At 35.4% G+C, this 14,463-nt stretch overlaps 1 protein-coding gene across 1 annotated transcript; it reads right to left on the reverse strand.

Annotated features, from left to right (window-relative positions):
- Window positions 1–6,968: 6,968 nt before the first annotated feature.
- On the reverse strand, window positions 6,969–14,463 carry macir (macrophage immunometabolism regulator). The gene is made up of 2 exons (XM_056467616.1): window positions 14,375–14,463; window positions 6,969–11,018 (listed from the first exon to the last, which is right to left on the reverse strand). The coding sequence occupies exon 2, from the start codon at window positions 11,009–11,011 to the stop codon at window positions 10,379–10,381; it is 633 nt and encodes a 210-aa protein (XP_056323591.1). The 5' UTR covers window positions 11,012–11,018; window positions 14,375–14,463; the 3' UTR covers window positions 6,969–10,378.

Here is a 14,463-nt window from a genome sequence, read left to right on the forward strand (position 1 = left end):
TTCCAGGACAACTCTTCTCCAGGTCCAGTTCAGCCAGACATAAACACCAGGATGGGATGAAACCAGCAGCCTCGGATACGTCACTTCAACGACCAGTGTTGGGTAAGTTACTCATTCATTCATTTTCTTTTTGGCTTAGTGCCTTTATTAATCCGGGGTCGCCACAGCGGAATGAACCGCCAACTTATCCAGCACATGTTTTACGCAGCGGATGCCCTTTCAGCCGCAAACCATCTCTGGAAAACATCCATGCACACTCATACACTACGGAAAATTTAACCTACCGAATTCACCGGAAACCGGAGGAAACCCACGCGAACGCTGGGAGAACATACAAACTTAATGTTCAAACTCCACACAGAAATGCCAACTGACCCAGCCGAGGCTCGAACCAGCGACCTTCTTGCTGTGAGGCGACAGCACTACCTACTGCACCACTGCGTCGCCCATTTGATTTATTCAATGCCTTAATTATATCTGGCAAAGAGGAATTTACATTCATTTGAATGTTTATTAGGAGTTTTCAAATACAAAGCTACAGTAAATGATGTATATAAATAATATATAGCATTAACAACTCTATTTTTTATACAAGATTCGGTTTCTAGATCAATAATATTTTATTATTATTTATTAACAGCAAATTCAGTAGATTAACTCAATAACTTGCCGAAACTCAAAATGTCATAGAAGTTCAAATAACGTTACAGGAGTTTAATGTGGAGACCTGCTAACATTAGTTTTGTCTTCCTAATTATTATTTCAGACCCATAAGGAGAATTACTGCTAGATAGCGAACACCTGTATTCACCTGATCATCGTTGTCATGGCTGGGTGTGTATCAGCAAACTAATAAAGCCCTGACCTTATCAAATAAACAGTGTTCCACCAGATCCTGTATGTCAAAGTATAGTTTATTGCTGAACAACTCATTTTATCATGGTAAATTAACACAGAAATTGAATAATAACACTTTAATCTCCTCCTGAAGCTCTGATGTCTGCTTTGACAAACTGTTATTTACAACTGTCAATCACGATGACACGCCCAGCCCAACATTACTGTTTAAAAACATACTGTTTACAAAAATGAAGATCTGCACCTATTTCAGCGTGATAACCAGTGCCTCAATTGACCAAAATCATTTTATTGCGTGTAATTAATTTTTTTATTTGGGCTCAAGTCTCGTTCAGTAACACGGAGGAGGCGGGCTTTATGACTGGTACTGCAGCCAGCCCCCAGGAGGCGATCTAACAGCTGGGATCTTCACTCAAAAGCAGGAGTGTGGCCTACTTGGTTGGGCCCAAGTGTGCCACACTCCTGGTCTTGAGTGAGAATGTTTTTTTTTGGTGTATTTCTGGACATCTTGAGATCGTTGTTGTGAACGGAAGATGAGGGAGCTCTCAGAGTCAGAGTTCACCTAAAATAGTGTTCTGAAGATGAACAAAGGTCTCAGGGGAACCACGTGAGGGGAAGATGGTTTGATTTCAAGAGACTTACAGTTAAAGTCAGAATTATTAGCCTCCCTGTCCTGTTTATTCTTTCCCGCAATTTCTGTTTAACGTTTTTTTTTTCAACACATTTCTTAACCTAATCATTTTAATAACTCATTTCTAATAACTGGTTTACTTTATCTTTGCCATGATGACAGTAAATAATATTTGATAGATATTTTTCAAGACATTTCTATACAGCTTAAAGTGAGATCTAAAGGCTTAACTAGGTCAATTAGGTTAACTAGGCAGGTTAGGATAATTAGGCAAGTTATTGTATAATGATGGTTTGTTCTGTAGACTAGCGAAAAATATATAGCTTAAAGGGGCTAATAATATTGACCTTAAAATTGTTTTTAAAAAAAAAAACAGCTTTTATTCTAGCTGAAATAAAACAAATAAGACTTTCTCCAGAAGAAAAATATTATCAGACATTCTGTGAAAATCTCCTTGCTCTGTTAAACATCATTTGGGAAATATTTAAAAAAGAAAAAAATTTAAAGGGGGGCTAATAACTCTGGCTTCAACTGTACATTACACCTATAAATTATGTTTTTTTAGAAACACAAAGCAAGAAATACACAATGCAAAGAAGAGTTTTATTAATTAATATCAAATTAAACTCAAAGAACTCAACAAAAACAACAGTTAAACAAAAACACAACAGGGGTAAAAGAACATTTTAAGCATGAAAAAACATTAAGAATTAAAGAAAACATAACAATAACATGTGCATTCAAGTATTCTAAGACATGCCTTCTAAACAAATTATGTACTTATTGAAGGCACTGCAGCCAGTAGTGGTTTCTAATGCAATTATTTATTAAGAGGTTAAACCTACATGTGTTGAAATCAATTAAGCTGTATCGCTCAAAGCATTAAAAAAACAATGATTACAGTTTTGATCAAAAGAAACAGTTTAACATTTTCAGTGCATGACAAGTTTTCAAGCTTAGCTTTTTATCCTTATTGGCTCTGAAATCCCACAGACGGTGCATGAACATTTTTCATTAGTGAGAACTTCATTATTCCACAAAAAGTAAAGTATTATAACGTGAAAACAACAATTAAATCTCTTTTTGTACGTGGAGGAGAGAAAGCAGCTTTCAAACGCTTTTCACTGATCATTCTTGAATAACAAAAGGCTCACTTTTTGGCATTTTAGACGCAGGTCATACAAAAAGTGACGTCTGGTGGAATGATTGACAGTTGGCTGACCGCTGCCCAAAATAAATGTGTCAATAAAAAAAGAATCAGTGCTTTTGAAAGTACACTACTTAGCTGTTTCTGTTATGTTTGTGAACTAAACATTGATTAGTACACCTACTATATGTTAAATATTGTAAATATTGTAAATAGACTGAAATAGGCTTGATCTTTTTCAATTTTTTGATTAGCAGTGTACATCATGGCGAAGATAAATAATAAAGTACACTGATCTAAAAGTGTAGTAAGTGTCACATTTTTTTAAACATAGATTCACATTACACAAACCTGAAAACTTTGCAGTTAGGAAGTCAAAGTACAACATAACTATTGATTAAAATTGAATATGTAAATAAAACAAAAAACTTGGGAAACTCTAATAATATATCACCAACACATCACGAATAATAAATATATGCTGAATGAGTCTAAGGTGCTGTTTAGAGCATATTCCACCGACGGAACAATAAAACAAAGGGATAGTCTTTAAATATGTAGGCATCAAACAACCTAAAAAATAAAAACAAGCTAGTCTGTTATAGTAAGGGAGAAATCAAACAATTCAGTGCAGTGCATTAAAAGTAAATTATAGAAGGAAACAGGGTTTTCAACTCTGAGTATGTTTACATAACAACAATATACTAAAGCGGAAAGATTTTCCTTTGTGTTTCAGAACATATGCTGTAGTTTGCATGCCAGGCCAGTAGTTGGCGATGTCGCTTTGTAAAGAGACACTATCTGTTTGTGAAGTCGTGACGTATGAAATACTGTTTCCGGGTCCATACTTATTTGAACTGAGGAAATATTCGTTTATGACGACTTTTTTTTAGACATATCTAGGCCCACACGGAATCTGCGCGCGCAGAATTACGCAGATTTTTAGCTCATCGTTGATTCTGTATATTTACTTGTGTAAATTTATATTTATTTAGTTTTTTAATTAATTTCAATATAATTGACTAATATGAAAATATTCATATGATTTATGTACAATGCAGTTTGTAAAGTAATATTTTTAGATATATTATATGAGAGACTTGCTTTGTTTACCAAATCAAGTGGATTTGATTTTACCAAATCAAGTGGATATAATTGTATTTGCATTGTAAACATTAAATAAAAGTTAAAAAGGTATTATTTTTTATTTCATATATTAAGGTTTTAGTTATGATACTCCAAAAATCATTCCGCATAAATCCTGCAGATTTTTAACAAAATTCTCAGCAGGAATAGCAAAAAATGTCCGCAGATTCTGTCTGGCCCTAGTCATATCTCACATTAAAGTGAATTTTATAGAAAATCTGTAAGACTGGTGTACACAACAGTCTCTGGACTTGCTGCATCACAGACACCAATATCTTAACAATTTATAAAAAAATTATTACTGTCTGGTTGTAGGATATTAGGCATGGGTATCTTTAATGCCATCGTGATTTTCAAAATCGTTTGTAAACGTTTGCAATTTGTTGAGTCTCCCCATACAGTTTAATAGAGTGCTTGGACCCAGAAACTGCTTCGTGTGACGTCACACTTAACAAGAGTGTGATCTGTGCAGTACAGTACTGGGGTGTGTTCCAGAAAGCAGGTTATGTGGATAAGTTTAAAGACAGGCAAGCTGATAACATCAGGTTTTGGGTTCCAAAAATGGTGGTAACGTTCAGGGTATGTAATTTACCATAGCAACTTATTAATAATTCTCAAAACACTATCATGTCTAATTGTATTATTTTTATGAGAGTCAATTATAAGTTGCTATAAATATATAGCAGTCAGTATTTGAAGTCGATCAAAAAATTGTCCTAAGAAAAGAATGAGTGCGCTTCAATTGTTTTAGCATAACTTTGATGAATGGCGATGATCATGTATTCGTTATTTGGCAGGCACAGACATTTTAAGGGGACCTATAAAGCAAAAATTAAGCACTTTTATAAGGGGGTTTAAACATAGTTGTAAATATACTGTAGTCAGATTAAAATTAATTATATTTATTTATAATCACACTGCAGATAAAAACAGTCTGCAGAAACACTTTGATTAACATTCTTCCTCTCTATACATCATCAGAGGGGAAAAGCCCGCCTATTAGTCCCTCATCAGCATAAACAGGCCTGAGCGAGAAGCAGCCGTCTGCTATTAGAGTTTTAAATCTGCCACTATGCTGACACACAGGCGTATATATCTCCACCACATTTTGAAAAGTGTGCTGGGAGCACAATCTCATTTGAATTTAAAGCAACTTCCCAAAATGGCACACATAGGAACAAAGCCTAAAAAGGACAGATTCAAAGAGCTATAAAACATTATTTGTGTAGCATTTATGAGCTGAAACTGCACATACACACTCTAAGGACATCAGAGACTTTTTGTACATCTTGTAAAAACTGGCATAATAGGACCCCTTTAAGACCAAGATTTTAAATTCAAACATAACCAATAAGGGCTGATGAGCATTAAGGGTGCTTGTCCATTGAAATGTTTTTGCCAAGCTGCAATGCCAGTGCTTTTCTAGAAATGCTCAGCTGTGAGCGCTTCTCCAACTGTCGGAAAAGACACAGAAAACATAATAGATAAGAAGATGCTTCAGTGGACACGTGTCCTATGAATATAAGGGGCATTTTACACAGAATGTGTTTTTCCAATACAATGCACTACTTTTCCTTTGTTTTGTTTTATTAATGTTAACACATGCTTGACAGCTAATTGTGATCATTGCGCTTTTGTCTTTTGCAGTGCCTCGTACAAGAGAGCTGTGTTATTAAGACACCATGCTAGAATAACTTCAATGTTTAAGTGCAGCACAGCTCAATGTCAGTTCCAAAGCACTGAACCAATCAGAAGATTCAGAAGAGGTGGGGCAAGGTTTGTGAGCTTTTGTTTATAGTAGCAAATTGGCATGACAATTATTTTATTTGACAGTAAGATGGTGAAGGTGCATTTTTAAAAAAGCTATTACTATGTTCTGCATGGCACAATTTTTCATGCATATAATATGATTACGTATTCTGTAGGGCTGTGCATTTTTAGGAAAATATCTAATTGCGTTTTTGTTTTTTTGACAGATATTGAGATTTGATTAGAATTCTCCGACAGCTCTAACAGATTACCTGTTTTTGTTCGGCGTCTGTGACTTTGAAACCAAAATATTCCCATATTAAAAATGCTGTTTTTCTTTGATATTAATACGTCTATTAATGCTTCTGAAGCAGCAGACACCATAATCCCATTTGTCTGCGCTTTCCTGTTTGTTTAGTTTTTTTATTGTGGGCGTAGTTCGGTTGCGCAATTCTGATTGGACTGAATGAAAGTGTGCTTACTCAATTGGCTCGTAAAGCCTGGTTTATACTTGACGCGTCCGCTAGTTTGCATGAGTGCGTGCAGCGAATGTGACGTCATCGTTAAACAGAAATTGGGGGGAAAAATAAATAGGGGGTTAATAATTTTGACTTCAACTGTGTATATATATATATATATATATATATATATATATATATATATATATATATATATATATATATATATACATCGCAGGAAGAGAGGTGAGGCAGTCCGAGCTTTTTACTACCAACGTAATCCTTTATTAAAATGCTTTTTTACATTGTAGACATTTTTATTATACGTCCTCAATTTACAATTCCATGTAATAGGTTATGTATTTCACGTATGTCTATCACTTATTTAGTGTTAAAATCTGACATAAAGCTTCAAAGGACGAGGCAGAAGATAACGCGATCATTTCAAAGTAATTTAAGTCAAGACTTCATTTACAAGTAACGTTACTGTAAAGGTAAGACCAGTATGCAAATCCTGTGTGTGTGTGTGTGTGTCTGAACGAGACACAGAGAGAGAGAGCGCTCGCATCTGCCGTGGTGCTGTTTGTTTGTGTGTGTGTGAATGAGAGAGAGCGCAGCCGCCGTGGTGCTGTGTAGTCGCTTGTTATAGTTGTCTGTATCATCCAGTTGGGTGTTATTTGGGAGGCATATTTAGCCGCTATACATTTTACATTCTTCTTTCGCCCAATTTGTACCTGCCATGTGTATAAAAGAATGCTGATATGAGATTTGAAACACAATCGGTAGTGGCAAATATATCGGGTGGATTTGTTTGAAAATCTGACTTTTGACTTTGAAAGTGTCAGTACCTCACCAGCCACAAACCTCACCGCACGTCACTGATACATATATATATATATATATATACATATATATATATATATATATATATATATATATATATATATATATATATATATATATATATATATAGCTTTAATATAGCAGCATCTTGCGAATAACTAATCACGTTTCAAATTGCGATTCGATTTTGATTAATCGCACAGCCCTAGTATTCTGTACGAATTGCTCTTAACTCACTATTAAACCAAGAAAGAAGAGGTTTTTGGTGTCTGTTTCCATGATGACGTGGTTTCTGCATTCTATTGAGAATGTCTTACTGGCATTTGTAACTGGTATACCTCAGGTAAGCAGGTTTATAGTTATTCAAGTTTAATGTGTAGTTAAGAAAAACTGGCTTTCTGGAATACACCCCGTGTGCTCACAAATACCTGTGAACTGAACATGTAATACACTTTGTTTCCACAAATTCACGTTTTTTTTTTACATAGACGGAATAATGTTGGCATTTACAAAGAAACGTTTTCGTTTGTAACAGAAATGAGCAGCCAATATGCATACAAAAGTTTTCCTGTTGGTGGAAAATTGTGTCATGTAAATGCAAAAATGAAGTTAAGTGACACAATACTAACAGATCCCAAAGAAACATCATTCTGGTATGAATCTCATAGTTGAATGTTTGATGCTAGTATTGTGACAGAGATGTAAAAAAAACCTTTAAAAGCACACACACATCACTAAAATGAGGAAATAACATCCCATAAGCGGTTAACAGTGCTTACTGGGTAAAACTGCGAAGGATTGTCTGCTGTTCAAAAACAATTAATCAAGTTCCTTCCCCCTGGACTTTGGTTTTTATAGCAATGTTATCCACTATATGTGCACCATGAAGGGGTAAAGACATTAATGAAAAAAAAAAGTCACAATCTTCATCAACAAACATTTCATTCAAACAATAATATAATATTCATTGTAATTAAAGAAGATCCAGTGAGTGCCCCGTACAATACTGATTAAAGAAATGAAAAGGCCATTAATGGTTTCTACATGCTAATGTTAGCCTTGGGTTCTCCAAAGATAAGCCTCTCTAGCACAAAGCCTATCAGTCTGTTTTAAAGAATTGCGTAACAGTCAAGATCCTCACCTGATCTTACTAATGTTAGCACATGTTAGCTAATGTTACCAAGCTAGTGAAAGGATGTTAACTGGGAACAGATGACTAAAATGCAGAGCAGAGCACTTATATTTCACACTAAATTTCCAAAGTTGTACGTTTTTTTGTACACGCACACATACAACAGTGGGAATTAAGTAAATAAGCCACACCATTTATTGCTGATCTTAAAAGTCCTCACCATTAGAGTGAATGTATTCCCTATAACATAAACTCTAAAAGGCTAGTTCACCCTTCTTCTAAACGATTATGAGTTTCTCTGTTTTGTTGAACATTAAAGATATTCTGAAGAAAAGTTGCCACTGACATTCGTAGTAGGTACAACAAATACTGTGGCTTCTTTTTAGCTTTCTTTCTTTGTGGAGGATAAGTAAATGATGACAGAATCTTTCATTTTTTGGAGAACTATCTTTTTTAGCAATAATAAGTTGCGGAGGTTTAGAAACAGATTCTATGGCATTATGTACTCACCATTATTACAAACCTAAAAAGTAATAGGAAAAGTTTGAGTGCTCTTTAAAAATGTCTGTCATCATTTACTCAACCTTAAGTCATCTCTGTCTTTGCTGAAAAAAAATATGTTTTTGGTCTCCATTGCCTTCCACAGTATATATACATATTTTTTTTTTTACAAACCAGATCAGTTCATTATGTAGAATGACTAGAGGGTGAATAAATAACAGAATTTTAATTAGCAAATATAACCCTTAAATGGTTAGTGAACTCTAACCTGCAAATTAGAGATCTAGAGACGATTAAATCATCACGGCCTAATTTCATATTTGTTTCTAACGAATGCAAACTTTAAAAACATGTAGTCTACTTGACTTTATTGCAGTATTGCAATCCTCCAGAAATACATTCTGTACTTATTATCCTTTAATGTGTTTTTTTTAAACATGGCGCAGATTGTCAGAGGTCACATTCTAGCCAATTAAGTGCCCTAACAAATACCAGTATATTTTTGTGACTAAAGTTTTAGTTGTGCGGCCTACCATACAAGTACAAATCTGTTCGCTATATTTCAAGTCTTCCAAAGTCACTTGATAATTTTGTGTGACGGGACTAAAATTATTTACTGAAAAAATTCAAATGATTTTTAAGAGCTTCAGTAGATTACAATTACAAATTTCAGCCAGTTCACCACTAAAGGTTATGATTTGGCTTTTGAGGACTGAAAATATGCCAATGCCAAAGGTTCTTGCAATCATCATAATTTTTCAAAGCTGTTCCATAAGACAAAATGGAGGAAGTTTGGAGGAATAACATGAAAGTGAGTACATAACGCCAGAATTTATGTTTTTGAGAAAACACTCCTTTAAAGTTTCCTCAAAAGCCCAAAGTATACTTTATCTAAAATAAAGTCACATGCGCATTTTAAACATGAATCTATGTCCAGTGTTTTTTCTTTTTTTGTAGATTAAGATTGTAGATAAATGCCGATTTATATTTCTGAGTCGAGTGTATGCCGTAGGTCCGGTGTAGCTATTGCACAGTCGAATACCCTTTGCCATACCGTGCACCTCTCACAAATGGTAACCAAGATATGTGATTGGTCAGCTTAGTGTGACGAATGTGGGAGAGCAGAGAGGGGATCAGAGAGAAGCTGGTGGCAGGACTTGTTTAACAAGTCTTAAGTCTTGCAGATTTGGTATTTTGTTTGGTGTTTATTTTATAGTTAAAGTTGTTGAACATTCACCAGATCCTGCCACTTTATTCTCCGTATGAGTGTGAGTTTGTGGTACTGCTATAGTAGCATTGTAGGCAACTCAAAACACTGGCGGCTAAAAAAACATCTTGACGCAGTGGAACACGGAAACCCCACTACTTAGCGTTTGGGAACTATTAATGCAGAGCAACACGGACAGAACGTAGTATAAATTAGAAGTAAAAATGCTCGTCAGCTAGGTTTAAGTTTGTGTTATGAGGTACGGCGATCACGACGCAGAAGTATAAATACAGGCTTAACTAAGAACCCATCAACATGGGCGTCAAATGGTTTTGCCATCTACAGTAGTTTAATCAATTTTGCCACCTTGTGGACAAATTAATTAGTGCAAAACAAAATTAAAGCGCATGTGCGAATCAGCTTGAGGTTACAAAAACTGGCAGAATGCATACAATATGCACATACTATTCTTCTGATCAAATCTGTGTCACACACACTGCATGCGAATTCTCGCACACACAAAGTCCAAAGTATACTTTGGGCTGAACCGGGCCTCATGGTGCTTAATCACACACCTCTGCTTAATGAACAGGATCGGTGGTCTATGGATGCGTTAGTGGGGAACTACCTGTAATCAGAGTGGTAAAAATGAAGGCCCTACAATGCAGTCAGACAACCGTGGGCAAGTGAAGGTTGATGTGAGAACTCATGTTTTGTTGCGGGTGAATACGCGCTCACCCCGCAAATTCAGATGCTGCAGCTGGTACTGCAGCACCTCTGTGTCCACCGGCTCCCTGAGGCTCATCTTGTCCAGGTTGAGGTAGTCCAGGGACTTGGAGTAAACCCGTTTGCCCTTCAACAGGCAGAGAGGCAGGGGGCCGTGTAAAGCCTTGCTTGGCTCCCCGCTCACTATGGACTTCAGGCAGCTGTCGCCTGAGCTGGGCATGCGCCGCCTCCGTCGTCCATTGACGGCTGGGATGTCGTACGGTTGGTAGTAACGGCTTTTGGCTTTGTAAATCCGCGAGGCTCGGTGCAGACCTAAATCCACAGGCTTTTTAATAGGGCTGGGCAAGGCCTCTGTGTTGCTGCTGTCAGGACTTGACCATTTCTGGGCTAATTTGAGAAGCTCCTCGCCAGTTGTAAAGCCCACAAGATAGTTGGAGTTCATGTGAAGGATCTGGTATCCTGAGACAGTACTTTTAATGGGGGAGCAGGGAGTGCTGGAGCAGCGGGGTTTATCGGCTTCAGGCTTCAGGGTGCTTTTGACCTCAGCTGCAGGCAGAACAGATATGGGTGCCCTAGACGCTCCACTGGCATCCATTTCCATCTTTAATGACATGACCTGGCTGAAAAAAACAAGCAAGTTGTGGAAGAAAAAAAAAAAATACATGTTAAGTGAAAAAAAAAATGAAATAGTACATGCTACTTCTTTGTTCACTCACAGCTCTGAGAATAACTCCAGCCTGCATCTGACATTGGTTGATTTTCATGAGATTATTTAGGATTTTAATCATTTAAGTAGGACCATAGAATAAACAAAAACTCACTTTCCTAGAAGTCAACAAAACCACTGAGTGGTTCTTTATTTTATCTCTCAATCTCACTTATTTCATTGTCCTTTCTGTCCTCTTGTGTCGATACACATGTACCTTGAGCTCCTGTAAACCACAACAGTTGGTTCTGTTGTGGTTTGCAGCATATATTGAATCTTTGCAGCTTGTTTCTGTGTTTGCACTAATTGCAATTCATTTGCCAGCATTTTTTATTTGCAAGTGTTGTCCTTACAAGGCATGGGACAATAAACGTTTTCAAGGTATACCGTGGCTTGGAAAAGTCTGTAAAAGTTTTGTAAAGAAATCAGTGCTTTTGAAACAAATGAAGACATTGAATTATATAGCCTGATGTGTTTAATGCTCCAAAATACCATAAATCTTTCAAAAATAAAATATATTGTTTTCAAAGGGGAAAAAGTTTTTGTTTTTTTACCCAGACATTTAAAAAGAATATATTTTACAGCAGTAATCAGATCACTATATCGTGAAATCGTGATATTTTTATCCAAGGTTATCATACCATTAGAATATTATACCGGCCCATGCCTAGTCTTTACTTGCAAGTAATAGGGTGAAATTCAAAGTGGTGAAAGTGGTGCTGTTGAACATTGAAGATCAATAAATGCCACCTATTTATGACAATTTACTCATAGTGAATTCAGAAAATGGTTATTTTATAATGTTAATGCTGTTGATGTTGGTGTTTTTCTAAATCAGCAGATGGCAAGAAATGATTATACTTTTCAAAGTATTTCAAAATAAGAGTTATGACAAGAGTTATTGAGTAATTATTGTGTAATGAAATCAAGATCATTTAATATAGATAAATCCCTCATGTGCATGTTTTACAGTTCATACATTCCGTTACTGTTATCTTTTTCTTTGCTTTGTTGCTTCAATTCTCCAGGATTTTGAAGCAACATAAGTTGTTTGGAGAAAATTGTGTACCTAGTAGAAAATAACAGGGAGAAAACAGATGACTGTGGCTCAGTTATACTATAGACTAGTTTTGAGTAAAGCACAGAGTATTCTGTCAGATGGTTCCCATCCTAATGCACCACAAGTTTTATCTTTTCCCTTCTGGTATTCGATACAGAACTCAAAGTCAAAATCAGTAAAACAAATCGGTTTAAACTTACATTTAACCCCTCAGCTGTGAAGTTTTTAAATTGAGTAGAGTTGTATTGTATGGAATAATAGAAAATAAGATGAAATAATAGAAAATAAAGCTTTATAAATATACATACATTTGTTTTAAATCTAAATATTTCAGGGAATTAGAATGCAGATGATGCAAATTTGCCATCTTGTAAAAAGAGTGCATATTCAAACAGTTAAAGAATTAAAATGCTGGCTGTCATTTTGACACAAAACAACAAGAAAGAAAAGCATTTAGTAGGCAGGAGCTTAAATCCAGCACTTGGATTACAGTCTGACGGGAAATAATGCCTCTGAAAGCTGTTAAAGCCTCAAAAGGTGTTGCTCAGTGACGATTAAGCATATCTACTGGCGATGGTCCTGATGTGCCAATGATGTTGGAAAGGAGATCTAACAAGTTTTGGCAACCATAAAGGTTTGACACATTTGAAAGGGGACTTTAATAGAAATCAAGCCTTTTCCTGAAATAAAAGGCTCTCTGGAGACCACAAATAAATCCTTTAGAGCTCTAAACACTTTGAATCTCTGAGACATTTAATGAGAGATGCTAGAAAAATAATCCACAAATCCAAAGGAATGCAGTGCATAAGCTGTATTTGCCATATGTTTTACACCAGTTATTTTATTCTGAATCGTATCTACAAAATTGAAAATACAATAAACAGTTTATCCCAGACAAATTTCTTTTGACAGTTTGACAATTCTTAAGATGTTAAATACAGGCTGGGGAATGGCTAATGATTCTGCAGTTGTCTGAATTTGAAATGTGTGTTTCATTAATTTATCTATTGTGAACTCAATTTTTTTATATATATATATATATATATATATATATATATATATATATATATATATATATATATATATATATATATATATATATATATATATGTTAATTATATCAAGAAATTGTAATTCTGAAATGTACAATCAAAGTCAGAATATTGAGTCAATACTCTAAATTTGTTTATTATAATATATTATATATTACTATACTGTGGTTAAAAAAAGATTTTAGAGAAAAGATATACTTTTAGATTTAAAAATATTTATTTGTGGAGGCTGAATAGTGCAATAACTATTTTCACATGACATTATTATTACAAAATAATATGATAAAATCAAATAAATAAGAAACACAACCTAACTGAAGATGTATCATTAATTACATTTACAGAGTAATTACACAATAATTGCACGTATTAACTGGCAACACTGTCAAAGAATATCATCTTATTTCCTAATATTTGCTTTTCTTACGCAAAAAACATAGATTACTAATATAATTGATAATATTATGCATGTAAAATCTCAGTCTTTATGCATGTTCAGCTCCTGTTACTTACTTACATTCCCAAATCTTAAAGTAAAAGGCTAAATTAAATTTAAAAAGAAAAATATATCCTATTAAAACAGCACATTTATAACAGTAAAATGGTGTGTAGTGTGGGATGTGACCACTACCCATATGGAAACGTGTTTAATGCCAGTCATGATGAAGAATGAGCCCCGAAAAACAGGCCAATGCTTTACTGTATAGAATGAATCAAACATCACTGTAATATCGAAATGAATCATATATAATCAAATAATAATGATAATCGGAAATGTCGAAGGTTTAGTGAGAGCTCTGTGAGGAATCAGCCAGTTTCATCCTGTTTCTTCTCCGTTGATGGGGAGGATAATGAATAGGATGGTGATGAAGAGGCTCGACTTCAAATTATCAAATACTGAGCTGGAACATATGTGCTATAAAAACGCGTTCATCAACAATATAATAGGAACATGTCGAATATACGTCTAAAACAGACAAGCGTCCTTCATCCGCGATGCTCATTCTGGGCTGTGTCACTGCCACCATTTCACGATTTACAACAGCAGCAGCAGTACGGCGATCTGATAATACCACCGCGGCGTGCTCGCCTACTGCTTTATTCCTAACTGAGTGCTCTGTAAAGAAATAAGACGAAGAAAATGATGAGAATTCAAACCTGTTCGGAAAAACTGCACCCCTGGGCTTGAGAAAACCATAGACGAGATCCCAGTCGGAGGAGGAGAGCAGCTCCCGATGTCTGCTGTC

The sequence above is a fragment of the Danio aesculapii genome, chromosome 10 (genome assembly GCF_903798145.1).
Source record: "Danio aesculapii chromosome 10, fDanAes4.1, whole genome shotgun sequence".
In the NCBI taxonomy this organism is placed as follows: domain Eukaryota; kingdom Metazoa; phylum Chordata; class Actinopteri; order Cypriniformes; family Danionidae; genus Danio; species Danio aesculapii.

Excerpts from the sequence above, each read along its gene's own strand:
- macir (XM_056467616.1), bottom strand. The coding sequence starts at position 11,011 with ATGTCATTAAAGATGGAAATGGATGCCAGTGGAGCGTCTAGGGCACCC.